General features: G+C 53.5%; 1 protein-coding gene across 2 annotated transcripts in view; it reads right to left on the reverse strand.

The window, feature by feature from the left end:
• Positions 1-15864, reverse strand: part of CACNA2D2 (calcium voltage-gated channel auxiliary subunit alpha2delta 2) — a 188283-nt gene that overhangs the window by 27746 nt on the left and 144673 nt on the right. For both annotated transcript variants that reach the window (XM_062500985.1, XM_062500986.1), the window contains exons 3-4: positions 13620-13679; positions 3441-3485 (exon numbers count right to left, since the gene is read on the reverse strand). In XM_062500985.1, coding sequence (XP_062356969.1) covers positions 3441-3485; positions 13620-13679 — 105 coding nt within the window. The remainder of the gene's footprint in view (positions 1-3440; positions 3486-13619; positions 13680-15864) is intronic.

The following is a 15864-nucleotide window of genomic DNA, read 5'->3' on the forward strand; positions in this document are numbered from 1 at the left end:
CGCAGATGCAAACCCCCCTGTTCACTGCTCATCTCCATGGGAACCAGCCATCACAGCTAATGACTGTTTAAATGGCAGCCCCGACGACAAACGCAGGGCTGATCCAGCCACAGCATCCCGGCAGCATCCCTGCCTCCCCCGGCCTGCCCCACACACGCCTGATAAAGAACAAACCAGGATCCCAGCACAGCCTTTTCAATCTCCCAGGGGCACCCATCCATGCTAAGTCTGGAAAGGCCAGTGAAATATTCATATGAACATGCTGTGATTCTGCTAATAATGGATATAAATGCCAGCCCCTAACACATGGCTGAGAAACTCCAGGCCTGTGCAGAAGGGTCTTTCTCCTTAAATATATCAGTTTTTCCTGAAATGCAGTAATTTAATGCCAAGGAGGGAGATGGTGGGTTCTCCAGCCACATTCCTGCTTTACAGCAGCCCAGGTTATAAATAACAATCAGCTTCTCCCGCCAGCCTGCTCCCCTATCCCCCTTCGCTTTTTTTAATCTTTGCCAAAGGTACTGTTTAGAGATCTTTCTAGACCATTTATTTTTAAATTACCAGCCAGAGGAGAGAAGTAAAAGAAAAAAATAGAAAAAAAAAAGAAAAAAGGCAAAAGAAAGAAACTTCTGGGGCTGATAGCTTATCGTGAGGAAATCCAAATGTCACATTAGTTGAGAAAGTTGGAAGATTAAATTTTCCAACACCCTTCATCTGCTGCTGCTGACATTTAGGGGCTTTTTTCCACCCCTCCTTCTCCTTGCTGCATCTACTGAGTGGGGTGAGCAGAGAGAGGGGTGAGCAGAGAGAGGGGTGAGCAGTGAGTGGGCAGCCCCAGCTCCCCTGCACCAGAGGGGCTGAGGCTGGCACAGACCCTCCCACCATCAGCCCCTGGCTCTCAGCCCTCCTCAGGACCTCAGGTGGGTGGGTGGGTGGGTGCTGGTGGGCTGACCTTGGGGCCAGGATATCTTGACACAGCTGTGCTGTTTTCCACCTGAGTACAGTATGTCCCAGGCTCAGCTTTGACAAGCATCATCCCCTGCCATGAACACAACACAAAAGATGGAAAATTACTTTATTTCTGTGTTATTCTGCCTACGACACCCAACCGAGACCGTCTGCTGATTTCAACACTTTTCCCCACATAAACCCCATGGCTCTTGTTAGTAGGGAAAGGTGAAAACTTCACTTCTGCAAACATTCTGACAGCCTGGGGAAATTTTCTGATGTTCCCATTTGTTAAAATCCATTTGGAAATCCAAAGTCTGTCTGGGGGAATAGTGGAGGTGAGGTGCAGGCAAAATTAATAGGAAGCTAATTTCTTTCTCCCTTCAGTTAAAGCTGGCATAAGACTTGTGAACAAGCCCCAGTTACGGGAGCAGCCATTGTCCATCAGCACCAATCCTGTTCCATTTAAATTGAAAAACTGAAGCTAAATAAAGAAAGGATGGAAAGAGAAAATATTATGTTCCATTCAGACCTTCTGGTATCATCTCCCTCCTTTTTTACTTTGGCAGCATGTTCTTTTTTTCCCCCACCATTATTTTTGTTGGAATTAAATTTGCTGGGATTTCACTGGTAAGGAAGTAATAGCAGAGGTAGGGAAGTGCCCTCCCTGTCAAACCCACATACAACAACAATGGGACACCCCCAATTTTGCAATTTTGCTTGGTATCTCCCCAGAGCAGGACTAAAGCTGATGTGGCTGGTGATGGATTTGCAGGGCTGCTCCTCTTTGACATGTAAGCTCCCTTGGGGAAGGACCAGGGATCAGGGAGCTGAGCCCTGCAGTCCCCAGGGACACTGTGCCATGCCACTGTGCACAGCCTCTCCCTGTTTCCTAATCCTGCCTAATGTGACCAGAATGGTGAGGTGTGACACTCAGGGGGACAGTGGGCATGGGGATATCCAGCTTCTGTCACCTGCCCTGCAGCACTGACAGCAAAAGCCCAGCCCAGCCTGATGCATGCATTAGTCCTGCTCCTCATTCCCTGTGGTAGGAGTTGCTCTGCTCCCCAGGCTGTCTACTCCTGCCTCAACCACCAGCCAGTTTTTCCTTCACTTCTATCCAAAATCCCCTTTAATGTATTTTAAGCCCATTAGCTCCATCCTCTCCAGAGCAGCCATGGCAGGATCCTCTCCTCCCTCCTTTGGTAGCTCCCCCCAGGCTGGGGAGGGACAGGAGATATCCTCTGCATCCTCAGCTGTAAATGAGTAGGACTGTGGGCAGGGAGACCTGCTCAGGAGAGCAAGTGCCCTCCACTTCTGTCACATCACCTGCCTGACCTCTCCATCCCATCTCCCAGACTCTCCATGGCTGTTTCCTCTGCCAAGGAGCCCTCTTACTGTCACCACCTGGGGACAGTGGCACTGGCAGTTAGTCAGGAACTCTGCTTTGAAGGCATCCATCCCCCACTCCAGCCTGTCCCTGGCTCTGCTCTGGGGCATAGACTCCCAGGTAGGTTGAGAGGAGAGACAGAGGTCAGTGCAGGGCCATGTCACCCAAGCTGGTGAGACCCCATCAAGCCCAGATCCTCCCCTTCCTTCTGCACAGGGCCTTCTGAATGCTCTTGGGGTCACCTGAGTGTTATTTTTGTATGAGGCTATGTGGTTTGCTGCCAACACCACGTTCTCTCCCGCTGTGTTACTCTATCTCCATGGCACATCTGCTGCCAGGTGTGCCTGGGGACAAGGAGCAGTCCTGGTGCACCAGCATTGGCTGGGGCTGTCCCCAAGGCTGCACCCTGCTGTGCTTGGGGCTCCTGGTCAGCTCCAAGAACACTGCTCAGCAGCCCCACACCAACAGCATCGTTGGCCTGACAAACCCCTATTTCATAAGGATCCCGCAGCACAGTGTGGGAGCTGGGTGGCCTGGCAGCAAAGTGGGGTGCCCCATGGCAGAGCAGGGTGCCCCAGGGTAGCAAGCATTGCTGGTGGAGCTCCCCGTGCCCGTGGCACAGCACCTGAGTGAAGTCACCCTCGCTGTCACCACGGGGAGGAGCCGGTAAATGCCGGCTCTCTTGGGAGCACCAGGAGATCAGAGCTGACGGGGCTGTAGTTAAAGCACTGATTGCCAGAAATCACAGGATGGCTGTGCTCGGAGTAGGGCAGAGAATTAGATTCAGTCTCTAATTAAAGGTTTGCTCTTCATTTGAATTTCAGATACCAGCTTTTATTTTAGAAACTTTCGCAGGCAGCAGAGTGACTTGCCCACCTGCCTGCTGCCAGGCCTGGTGCTTGTGGACAGATGTCACCATAGCTCAGCTGGGGGGACACGGCTGCACACTGGGCACTTGTTGCCCGCTGCAGAACCTGGTTACGCTGGCTGTGACAAATGCTGTGCCATGACCCCTGGCACAGTGCTGGGACTGACTGGCGAGGGGCTCAGCCCTAGGCCAGGGTGGTGGCTGTGCGAGAGGTGCCACAGAGACAGTACTTACATATTCAGTGTCGGCCTTGGAGTCGTAGTACTCGATGTCTTCCTCCTGCAGAGAAAGGGGAGAGCTGTCAGTGCCAGTCAAGGACAGGGATGGGGAAGGAATCCCTCCTCCTGACTTGTCCCCTCAGCACCTCTCTCATGCTGTTGGCAGCAACCACATTGCTGGGGACTGAACCCTTCCCAGCCCATGCTGTCCTTGGGACATGCTCAGGATCTCACATCCTCCACATCTACCCTCCAAGGACTGGCTATGGCCTGCCATGCTTCCCTCCACTCATGACTGCTGCAGAGCCACAGCACTGCAGGGCCAACAGCCCTGTGACGGTGACACTGGTGTGACCACAGCCTCTGCGCTGTCACCAGGTGCAAGCCTGTGCCATGTCCCCACAGCCAGGTACTTTGGTTCTGTTGCAAACATCAGAAGAGCCAGCTATAGGCAGCGTGGCAGGCAGCGGCCCTGCAGCCACCCAGGCCCCCTCCCTGCACTGCAGAAACAGGGAGAAAAGTGTCTTTGCTTCCACGGAGAAATGAACGTCGTTAATTTGGGGTATTTAGAGCCTATTTAAGCAGAAAGGTCTGCTTGGATTCCTCTTCCCAGAGTGTCAAGGCGTGAGACAGCTGATAAAATTCCTGAAGAGGCAATTGGGAGAGCAGCGATGCTGTCACAACAGCGTTCTGTGTACCAGTAGAAAGGGTAATTAAAGGGCACTCGGAGACTCTTCCCAGCGTGCCGGGACCGAGCGTGATGCCGGCACACTGGCAGCCGTCGTGATGCCGACACGTCTGCCAGTCAATCTCCATCAGCAGCCAACCAGCCTTCCCCGGCACGGGCAGCGCCTCGGGGTGATTACTGTTGTTATCGTCTATGAGGAAAGCGATCTGCACCCCGAACAGAAACACGGCCAAAACTCAATGGTTCTGCATCCCTGTCCTGCCTGCTCCTGCTTGTGCCGCACCCAGCCTGGATGCAGCCCTGCGCCAGGCACGGTGGCACAGTGACATCCATCCCAGAGAAAGGGACCAGCAGGTGCGAGCAGCTCCCCAGACAGCAGGCACCAGCCATTCCATCAGCCTGATCCCACCGAGCACTGGCAGTCACTGACCCCTCACCGGGATTACCCTCTTAGCCACAAAATTGCTCCCCAGAGTGGTTTGCAGTGGCTTCTCCCGGTTTCCCAAGAGTTAGGAAAGCCCCTGAAGCTGATCTTGGGGACATCAACAGCAGGGGAGTCCGGCAAGCTGTGCAGCTGATGGGGATGGGGATTGCAAAGAGCAATTCCAGCATCTTCCTGAGCAGAGGGGCCGTCGCTTCCGCGGGCTCTGCGACTCTTAATGACTGCGATAAGAGCACCGGGAGGGGAAAGTGAAAAAAATTGACGCAGCAGCTTCCAATTTCTGCTATTAAAAAGCCCAGTCATTAAGGGAACACACTTATTAATTATCTGTGATTTGTTGTGAAATGCTGTGGGGTTTACAACAACAAGAAAGGGAAAAAAAAAAAGGCTTCTGTTCATCTGCTCTTGCCACGCCACTCTCCCCTCGGCCCCACGCACGCCCCTGTCCCTCTCCGGCACTGCCGCCTCCCCGGGTCCACGGCCATCTGCACTTCCTAATTAAAGGAACCCCCGGGAGACCCGTAACACAAACGAGCTAATTTCATGTTTAATGATCTTTAATCAGGAGTGAGTGTGACTAACAACGGCCATCCAGAAGGTGCTTTGTTACTCATTTTATTTGCCATTGGCTCCCCCGAAGAGCTCGGTTCCCCTCCCACGCGCAGAGGGCCCGAGGTGATGATGCTCGGGCAGAGGAGAGCCGGTCCCCCGGTCCTGCTCTCACCCGCTCCAGCGCTCGCACGCCACAGGGCATGGCACAGGGAGCAAAGTTCCTATAAGGACGTCCCTTCCACCGATTCCCCTAGGGATCACAAAGCCCTTTCCACGCACTTTCAAGCCCTGACAATTCCAGGAGCAGCAGGGTGAGATCGCGGCCACGCTCAGGCTGTAGCTGAGGTTTCCACATGTGGGACAGCCAGCACCAGCACGGCCCCGGCCCTGAGCTGTGCCCTGATGGCAGGCTCCACAGTCCGTGCCACAGCCCTGCTGATGCTGGGGGTCTTTCGTGGGGCCCAAGGGAGGCTGGGGTAGTCAGCAGGGCATCTGTGTCCTTGCTGCTTGGAGGGATAGAGCCCTCAGAGACGCTCTTAAAAGATGCTGTGGGTGTTCCAAAAGGCAGCAAGGGGTCCTACAATTTCTGCTCCCTAATATTTTTTTAAAAACACATTTGCCTTCTTCGCATAATCCTCTCCTCCTCTGGTCCGTGTTAAACTCAGCACCAGGTCTGTGTAAATAGCACTGGTATTTCTAGAGCCTTTCAGAATAAATACCAATAAAGAAAACAAGAGGGTGAAGATGTCAAGGGATTTTGAGGCAAAATAGCGTTCCTGTCTCTTGCAACCCAGCTTGCATGAAGCATACACTGGTTCCCACTGCAGGGGAGGCTAACAAAGAGGAGCTGCTGCTGCATGATGTGTTAACCACAGCTCATTTTCTTGCACCCGAATTGCCAAGTGTCACCTGCACAATGGCACTGCGTGGCTGTGTTGCTAGTGGTTAAGTGTGGGGTTATTTCAGCTCCTAAACCCTCAGTGCAACACTCTGGGAGTTCAGTGCAATCTCAGATTCATCTGCAGCTGTCCCTGAAGCCACTGCCCAGGCTCTTCCAGCAAAGCCACCAAGGAACCACCACACCTGCACCAAACCCTTATGTCACTGGGCAGCCCCTTGCCGAGGCTTGACCCTGGTGGAACCTCCTGAAGGCGACCCTGGGGATGCTGCATGCCAGAGTCTCCCCAGGGGACCCGAGCTCCTTCCTCAGCCCCTAGAGTCCTCCTCCCTAGTAGCCATGTGCATGCCACACCTTCACCGTTTTCACATCAAAACACCAAACGAAAAGCTGATTAAAAATCCAGGCTGTTAGCTGCAAGCTGAAGCCTTGCCAGAGGCACAAGGGAGGACCCTACTCAGGCACCAGTGCTCCCCTGCCACACACCAGCAGAACAGGTATAAGACAAAGCCCAGGACAAGGAGGGGCACACAGGTACCTCAGGTGGGTGGTGAGGGGGACTCCCCCCCACAACCCCTGACACAGCCCTCTACAAGCATTCAATTAGTTTTTGTTTTTTTTTTTCTTCCTTTTTTTGCCTAAAACAATTACAACAACTAAAAAATTACTGAAAAGGTCAGTGGTCTGTTATCTCGCTTCAGCCTGGAGATGTCTGCATGGAAGGGTGCTGGTCCAAGCCTCCAAGTCAGCAGCCTAATGAGGTGACAGTCAAACCATATCACACACACAGCTGCCACCACCCTAAAAAAGCCTCGAAGGAGCTGTTGGTGGCACATCAGCTCCCTGCTCCAGCCATCCACCTGGAGCACACAGCTGACAGGGACAATGCAGGATGGCTATTGCTGCTCTCCCCTATAGAGCTTTCCTGTAAAATCACCTAATCTGGCTAATCCTTCTCCTGAGCACCTGTAGGATCTGTAGTACTCCACAGGATTGCTCACTGTCGTTTTTAAGTGTCACCCTGCTAATCACATGCCTGGGGATGCTGCAGTTCCCCGGGGCAGTTTTGCAGGCAGATCCTGCTGCAGCACATTGATTTCGGTCCCTCTCAGCCTCCGGCTGTGGGTTTCATTTCTCCGAGCAGCACAGGTGACCCCTGTGGTCAGCAAATCTCTTTCAAGATTTAATTGGCTCTGGAAGAACTAAATCCTGCAGAAGTTTGCCTTCAGGCAGTTAGGAAGAACTCGAAGGGTGGTGGGGAAGGAAAGATGGAATCAGAGCTGCCACCTGCCTGTTTTCCAGCTACTGGATGGAGCTGGTGGCAGTACCACCATCCCAGCCCACAGCTTACCAATGTGGGGACAAGCCAGATGACCAGAGTTGTGCCTGGTCAGATCCATGGGCAATTCAGTGGGTGGGGAGAGCAAGCAGGGGCTGATGTCCCATACAGCACTGGGGGCTCTGCCCCCCACCTTTCCTCTGCCATCAGCACTTAGAGAGGACAGCGACTATTTAGGTATTCAGTATTTATTCTTCATGTCCCTAAACTGTTAAGCACACAGAAATAGCAATAGCTTTTGCTTATAGTTGCACCTTTCAACAGAAGACATCATTCAGCATGTCACAGAACTCCTGCAGCCTCACACCTGCACTATGGGCAGAGGAGCAGAGAATGAGCAGGGACACAGTACGTCCACACCACAGCATCACCCTGCCAAGCCCTCCTGAGTCACGAGGAGTGGGATGGGGCTGCCCCATGGCTGTCCCTGGGGGTTGGTTTGTGCTGGTCCATTGGTCCTGGCTGGCAGCTGGGGTTGGAGGTCTCAGCCAGGTGAGTGCTTAACCTGAGGTGTCTGAACCCTGCCATAAGCACAGCAGCCTCTTGGCTGGGGAACACCAGAGCAAAGAAAGTGTTCCTGCTATACCTGCCATGGGCTGGTGTGAGTGCCACAGCCAGGAACAGGCTCCAAAGTGACTGGATGAATTCCTGGGGCTGAACCTTTATTTCCACTGGCTAGAGCTGTTCTTGTCCATATGCACCACGATGAATCCTTTCCTGCTCCCCAGAAGAGGACAGTGTTCATGGTTAGCCCCAGCCACCACAGGCTGTTGGATAGATCAAGAAGGGGGTCTGGTGAGGACTATACTCCTCCTGCAGCACTGTGAATTCCCTGCATCCCATCCACCATCAGGGGCTGTACGCATTACCCAGGACAGGTGGAAACAGTCGTCATAATCTGCCTTGGCATCTTTTTTTTTTTAAAAGCAATTTCCTCCCTCTGCCTCTCTGACAGAGCTGGGGAAATATTTAAGTGACCTGTCAACAGTTTTTCCATCTCCCCAAGAAGATGTTTTATCTGATCACACCTCGCCAGCTATTCTTCTTTGCATGGCATGTCCTGTCCATCCTGCTCCTCTGAGGCTGCCTCAAACGAGGCGCGGCCACTGCTCCCCTCCACTGCACCCGGGTGCCACAGGGATGCCAGCACACACAGAGAGGCTGTTGGAGACCCCTTGCCCTTCCTGGGATGGGACAGGATAGGATGGTGGGATAGGACGGGAAAGCAGCACTGAAAGGAAAGCCTGCAACCCCTACAACCAAACCATCATAGTCATGGAGATACCATGGGTGGCCCAGCTGTCTTGCAGAGTGCGGGGTTGGGAAAGCCCCCTCAAGGCCTATCCTTGGTCTTTAAGAGGGAACAGCATGAACACAGGGGTTTTGTGAATGATTTTCTTGTTCTGCTGTTTGGCCAGACCGGTGCTACAGGAGCAAGGCTGGTGCTATAGCACAGTAATTCTCCGAGCGTAATGAAAGCTGACATTATATCAAACACAATAAAGACTCTCAGCTGATGGAGATCATTCCTGAACACACAAACCCATTAAACTGAAAAAAAAATATCAATTCTACACACTCGCCAGCCAAAAGAAAATGTGATTTGTTATCTAAAAGGGGGTTATAAACACAGCTTCAATGCACTTTCTGTGCTGTAATGAAAACTGGGTTTGAAATGGCAAGATGACTGCAAATTAGAGTATTTGATTTTATTTTCTAAGTTTTTAGGTAAACCTTCTACAAGGGCAAGTGCAAGGTTATGGTGACAATCTTCTGTTCTCAGCCGATAAGTAGGATCTGTAATTAAAGGAGGAGAAAAATGAAAGGAGGATAAGGAGCTGGCGTTCACCCTTCTGATGCTGCTTTGAACACAAAGCCCTGCCTGTGTGGCCATGCCCAGCCCATGGGAACAGCTGCTGGAGCCCACGCATGGCACGGCATGGCCACTGCTCCCCCACAGACACACAGCCAGCAGTGCTGGGTGGAGCAGCAGGATGGGGCAGCATCCTGCACCTGGAGGGATGTGGCACCCAGGGCTGTATGGCCGTGGCTGGGTACCCGGACATGCTGCCATGTCCCCCTGCTTTATCCTGCACCTTTTCCTGGGCAGTCAGGAGCACAGGCTCTATTATTGCTCCTGTCCATCCCCATTTGGCAAACAGCGATCCCCTTTTCCCTGGAGTTTCGTTTCTAATGGAGCTTGAAATTATCTGGGCTTTGTTATTCCTCATGTGCTTGCAGGCAGGGGTTACAGATGGAGGCAACGGCATAGGGCTGTCCAGCATTTGTGATCCCCCTGCCACCTCCACAAATGTCACCACACCCCAAAACCAGTTAAACCCTGTCACCAGCAGCACCTACATCCACAGCTATTGTCTTATTTTTCTTTTCCAAGGAAAAAGGGCCTGCTGGGCTCTGACCCTTCAAAGGGCCCTTTTCAACATCAAATGGTGGGGAGAGGTGAGAGGCAGAGGGGCAGCAGACAGAGGAGGAGGGAAGTTTCCCAGTATAGTGATGGAAAATGCAGTGAGGAAGAAGACTGGGAGAGAAACAACAGTAATAAACATTTTATGAAGCAGAAAATGGCTTATAAAGAAGTCAACTTTTAAAGGCAATTTATATAATCCTGCCAAGCGCACATAAATGCGGGGATGGATCTCTGCAGTGCTGGAGTGCCCCTTAAAGGCACAAATAGCTCTGGCAGCCCCAGCAGACTGACAGGCTGCGATGATGATGATGATGATGATGATGATGACAACGGTGATGTTGCCCTGGGATGCATTCTGTGGCTGGCAGTGCAGATCTGCACCTCTGACAGCATCCCCCACTATGCGAGTGTGGGAAACCTGAGACCCTGCTGATGCTGCTGGGATAGGGTTGAAGGTCTGGAAAAGAATCCAAGGAAAACTCGGGAGGAAAGAAGAGCACCCAAACAGAGAAGAGCTGGGAGAACATGGAGCTGACTGGGATGTCTGACAGGCCACATGGCAGCTTGTCAGCAAAGATGGGTACAAAAGATGGCAGCAAACAAGAAAGCAACATGACCTTTCAGCATTTTTATAGGTACTTCTGCAGATCCCTTGCCCAAGTAGGGCAGCAAACAGAGGATGGAAACCTGAAAACTGCATTGCAAGGTGGGCTGGAGTCCTGGCACCTCCATTTGCTGCTGGGGACGGTGAGCAAAGGGTGAACTCAGAACCACTGCCACAGCTGGGAGATATAACTGGGGACATCCATAGCAGGAGAACAGCCCTGATGTGCCTTGAAGGACAAATCCTCATGGCTCTGTATGGAGTGGAGCCAGACTATCCCAGTGGACCTCTGAATGGAAGCCTGTAGGCCAGAAGATTCTCGCTGGGAAAACTGGTTGGCCAGACCACTGCAAACGGGGAATTTTCTGTGGTTTCCTATCATACCAGTGCCAGGGGGTTGCTGTATCCCTTGGTGGGAGCCCACTCTGGCAACAGGAGTCAGCTCTCACCCTTCCAGAGCTCCACCAGCCTTCTCCAGTGGATGAATGTGCATCCTTGAGAGACCCTCACTGTGCAGGCAAGGAAGGGCACAATCTCTCCTCACAGCCTGCCCACGTTCCTGCCCACCATGGCACTCTGAGCTGCCACCTAGCCCTGCAGTAAAACAAGCTCGAGGGAACTCATGAGGGTCCTCAGAGTATGGCTGACCTTGGGGCCAAGGCTTTGACCAAGGAAAACAGTCTGATGTCCAGAATTGATCTGGGGATACGGCCCCAGCTCGGCACAGCTGGTAGACAGGAGGGGCCTGAGGGTGGATGAGAACAAGGAGCAGGGATGAAGCAGGACAGTATGAAGGGATTGTTTAGGTAACAGGGAAGCACTTTGTATAGCCTTCTGAGGTGGAAGGCTCAACTCGGCTCCAGAAAGGTCAGCAAGGCTGGCGTGTAGCTGGAAACACCAGAAAACAGCAAGGAAAAAGGAACTTTCCTCATAGAGAAGGATCGTGAGTGATTGCTGGCAGCAGCTCCCAGCCGCTCAGGCTCTTGCTCCTGCTTCATTTTCCCCTCGACTTCCATAGCAACCCATCTGCAGTGAGGTTTAATGGGGCTGCCATTAGCACTAATGCAGCGCAAACACTCAGCATCTGCCGGCGCCTTTGGATGGAAACACAAAAATAACCGAGCTCGCCACAATCTGTCATCGACTCCGGCTCGGGGTTAGGACGCGACACGCTGGGAGGAGAGGGGAGAGCTGCAGCCAGGAGGAACGAGCTGCTCGGTGGGAAGGGAGGAGAGGAGGGGCTGGGATGCTTGTGCTGCCGCCTTGCCTTCCCTGCCTGCTGCCTGTGTCAGCACCGGCAACAAGCTCGGGGCAGCTGCAGAGCCAGGGTCAGTGGTGCTGGCACACGGGTCTGTCCTTGCCTGGCCATTTCATGGATGAATGGCAGAAAAAGGAGGCTCAACCCTGGCAACGAGATGGACAAAGCCCCTTCATCCCTCTGCTCTGCTCAGGAGCTGGGGCTGATGCAGGCAGGACTGATGCAGGCAGGGTTGATGCCCAGCACCCTGGGGGCTGTGCACAGAGCTGGACCAGTCCATCAAGTGTCCCAGCCAGGTCTGGGCTGTCCTGATAAAGCTGCACCAAGCTCTGCAGTGACGCATCGCTGCACATTGTTTCTGGGTGACTTGCTCCTAATTACCTTGATTAAGTGGTTGCAAACAGTGCTATTAAAAATATTTTTTTCTATGAAAGTGGATTTCTGAAAGGTTTGTGCCGTGAATGGCAAAATGAGCCAAAAGCTCCCCAGCGCTATAGCCTTTCCCAGCATGTTTTGTGTCCTGCTGTTATTTCTGTGGCAGTGGAAGGCAGCCAGGTCTGGCTGGAGAAGGAGCTCTTTGGGGCTCCAAAGGGCCCCTGCAGCAGGAGCCCAATCCTTGCACTCCAGAGGCTGAGCAGAAGCCCCAAGCACTGCTACAAAATGAAGTGACCTTGTGCCACCTCTGCCTGCCCTGCACATGCCCGGGTCACAAGGTCACAAGGCATGTGGCACCCTGGGTGCCAGCCCAGCATGGGGTGCGTGGGGCAACCACAGTGTCCCTGGGGTAGCCACGGTCAAGCTTCAGGTGCTGCTCAGGGATATGTTTCCTGATCCCAGAGGACACATCAGACTGGATCAACACTAGGGATGAAGATGCCCAAAGATTCTCTGAACTTTGCTTGGGAGCCCCAAGCCAAGGTCCTGGTGTGGCACTGGCATTGGCATCAGCAGGTGCCTGCACCAAATCTCATTATCCTCTTCACCTCCGCTCCACTGCCTCTTGGGAAGAGGTGACAGCAATTCACCAGTGCTCTCATGCAGATAGGAAGATCCCCTGTGAGCTCATCCTGCTCCTTGGGAACCCGTGGGACACAGAATCAGCCACCAGTGTCTGCCCCCACACTGGCCACAGGGCAAATGAAAGCTAAGCAGCTCAATCCTTTGCTTTCTCTTTTGTTCCTCCCACTTCTTCCTCTCCCCAGCAAACCCTGGTGACCATCACCTATGGCAGGAAGGTCTGTGTGAGCAGCAGAAGCTCAGACTGTGAAATACACCCCAAAACACAGCAGCACTGCCTGGCAGTGGGGCTGTCCCCAGGCTGTCCCCTCAGAGGATGCAGGGGACACCTCAGGGCTGGGCAGGATGCAGCCCTGCCCAAGAGGAAGGGGCTGGGTGGCTCAGGAATATTTTTTATTGCAGACTCCATTCGCATTGGGAGAAAAACAATCTTTCCTTCCTTTTGTATTATGGTTATAATTTGAGAGCATTTCCAGACAGAATCCTTCAGGTTCCCGCTGAGTGCTATCACCGCCAGAATTACAAAGTCAAATGCAATCATTAAACCCGCGTCTTCCCTCTCCCAGCCCAGATTGCTCCTTCCCCAGGAACAGCCCCCACCGCAGCTGCCGGCATGTGCCACAGATGAGCCAGGGCTGCTGTCACCTCGTGCGGGCACCAAACGCAGTGGCTGCCGGAGATGGGGACAGCCGGAGTCTCCTCAGCCCCCGCTCCTCAGAGCCGAGCTGTCAGCTCGACCTTCACCTCCTGCCTTCTCCTCGCGGTGTGTGCAGGCTGAGGCGAGGCTGCAAACGAGCTCAGAATCACTCAATTTGCGCTCATTAGCGGTGGCAGGCGGTGAGCGGGGGGGTGCCGAGCACGGCATAGCCAGCGGCCACTCACGACGGGGACAAGGAGGGATGCGACAGTGACTCCTGTGTCACTGTCATACCAGAGGAGGAAAGGGGTGGGAGCGGCTGGGAGCCTTACCCGGATGTTGTCCTGCCAGTGGTGAGCCTTCTGGAATTTCTCCGCCGCGTTGGCAAGTCTCTGCAAAACAAGTGGGAGAGGAGAAATGAGCCTAGGGGAAGCAAGAGGACCTAGGCATTACCCACACCAGCACAGGAGCACGGGTGCCACCCCAACACCCAGCATCCCTGTTTGGGGGTTCCTGCAGCACCCTGCCACCCCTCTGCTGCACTGGCAAGGAGGCAGGAGCAGGCACTGTGGGCAGCACCCTGGGACAGTGTTCTATGAACAGGGAGCCAGTGTTTCCCACTTGCTCCTGCTTTTCCTGCAAGCCAGTATCTCCAGAGGAATCTATGACTGAACTCAACAGGGCTCAGCCACTGCAGCTTGGCATCTGCTGGCATCTCGCTGGAGCAGGGCAGCTCTTGATGCACAGGGCAAGGGCTGAACCCGGGTCTATGTACTGACAGCCTGAAGCTCTGTGCACAGCAGGGCAGACTCTTCAAGAATGCCTCACAACTCCCTCAAAATGCCCCAGTGCTGGGGCCCAGAGGTGCACCATGCTGCCCATCCAGATTTAACCCCTTTGTATACCCATGCCCACACTGGGGTAACCAGAGGAACAAGCATTTGCCAGAAGCAGGATGGGGCGATGCTCAGCACCAGGGTACCCTCACTGGATGCTCAGCCATGAGACCCCTCACCAGCACAGAGGGTGCAGCAGGGCAGGGCTGGAGACTGGGCAGCCCCTGGGGTTCTGCAGTGCCTGGAAGAAACCGCAATCTTCTTCGTGGAAGATTGTGGCCTTTTGTGGAATCAAAGGGGATATACGGGGCAAGAGCTCCAGGCTTTCTACAGAATCCTCTCTGCATCACTCAGAAAATAAAGCCAAGAGCAAAACAAGCATGTTTTCCTCCATCCCTTGACCAGCCCCAGGCAGCCAGGTTTGTAGGCAGCCACCCAGGGAGCTACCTGCCAGCGCTCTATAACCTGATCAGCACCAAAATCCAGCGGGAGGCAGCCCAGTGTCCTGAGCCAGCCCACAGAGCCCAGGGCCACCCAGACCTCCGGGGTGCTGGACACTCACTGCTAACAGGGGCACGGGGCTTATGTCTGGCCATGCTGTACTCAGCACAGCCTGCTCCCCACCAGCATCAGCTGTACAAGGCTCCCAGGGAATACACACCGCCAGGTCTCAGCTCCAGGGGCCAATCCGTATAGGACTAACAGGCCATGAGGCTGTTGTAGTCCCTAGAGGGCTCCCTAGAGAGTTAGTGGGAGACAGCCAAGCAAAGAGGTACCTCACAGCACAGGCTCCTGCCTCGCCTGCTCATTATTTCCCTGCAAGTGTATTTCTCTAGAGGGGTATGGACATGCTCTGGTCCAAGCAAATGGTGCTGGCAGCCAGATCATGGGGAGAGAGGTGAGCCCTGGCTGTTTTCAGACATTGAATTGGCTGAGAGGAGGAAGGAGCACTGAAAATGGGGTGACATCTTGGGCTAAATAACAACCCCAAATCACTGCCTGGGCAGCACCACAAAGATTCACATAACAAACACAGGATTCCCAGCACTAGTACACACATGACTTCCGTGCCTTGAACCACTAATCCCAGGATGAAAAAGCACTCCTTTGCTCATCAGGAATGTGGCAGGCTGGTGGGAGCCCACAGGGACAGCAGCAGTGAAGTTCAGCAACATCCCTGGGAAATTACTTCCCCAGGGCCTGAACAGCGGCCAGCTATGAGAGCACACACACATACGAGCCCTGGGCACAGCCACAGGTCACAGTTGCTGTCCCCACTGTCACCAGTTTCTCCAGCATTCCCATCAGTACCCAGGGATGCAAAATGTCTCAGCCCTTCCAAATGGATGCTCAGGGGAAAGCCCCCAGGTGCCACAGTGTCCCCAAGCAGAAGAGTGGCAGCCCCAGCCCTGGCAGGGTGGCTTGAGCAGGGCTGTAGCAACAGATGCTGTATTTCTGTGAGTGTGGCAAAACACAGGCACTTAAAAGTAAGGTGAAAGATATCGCAGATCTGGCCCTCCCCAGCCTGAAAATGCAGCTTGTTCTTATCAGATGCAGGGAAGCACGAATCCATCACTGCATAATCTCAGCACGTACTGGTCAAAACTTTCCTGTATAATCTTTTCTCTTTCTCTTAATCTTGATTTCCAAATCAAAGTGCTTGCTTTCAGTGGCCAGCATCCAAGGGGAAAGATCAGCTATCAGCTGAACATTAAACCAAAATCCTTATGGCTTCAGTGAC

This window comes from Cinclus cinclus, chromosome 12, assembly GCF_963662255.1.
Source record: "Cinclus cinclus chromosome 12, bCinCin1.1, whole genome shotgun sequence".
In the NCBI taxonomy this organism is placed as follows: Eukaryota; Metazoa; Chordata; class Aves; order Passeriformes; family Cinclidae; genus Cinclus; species Cinclus cinclus.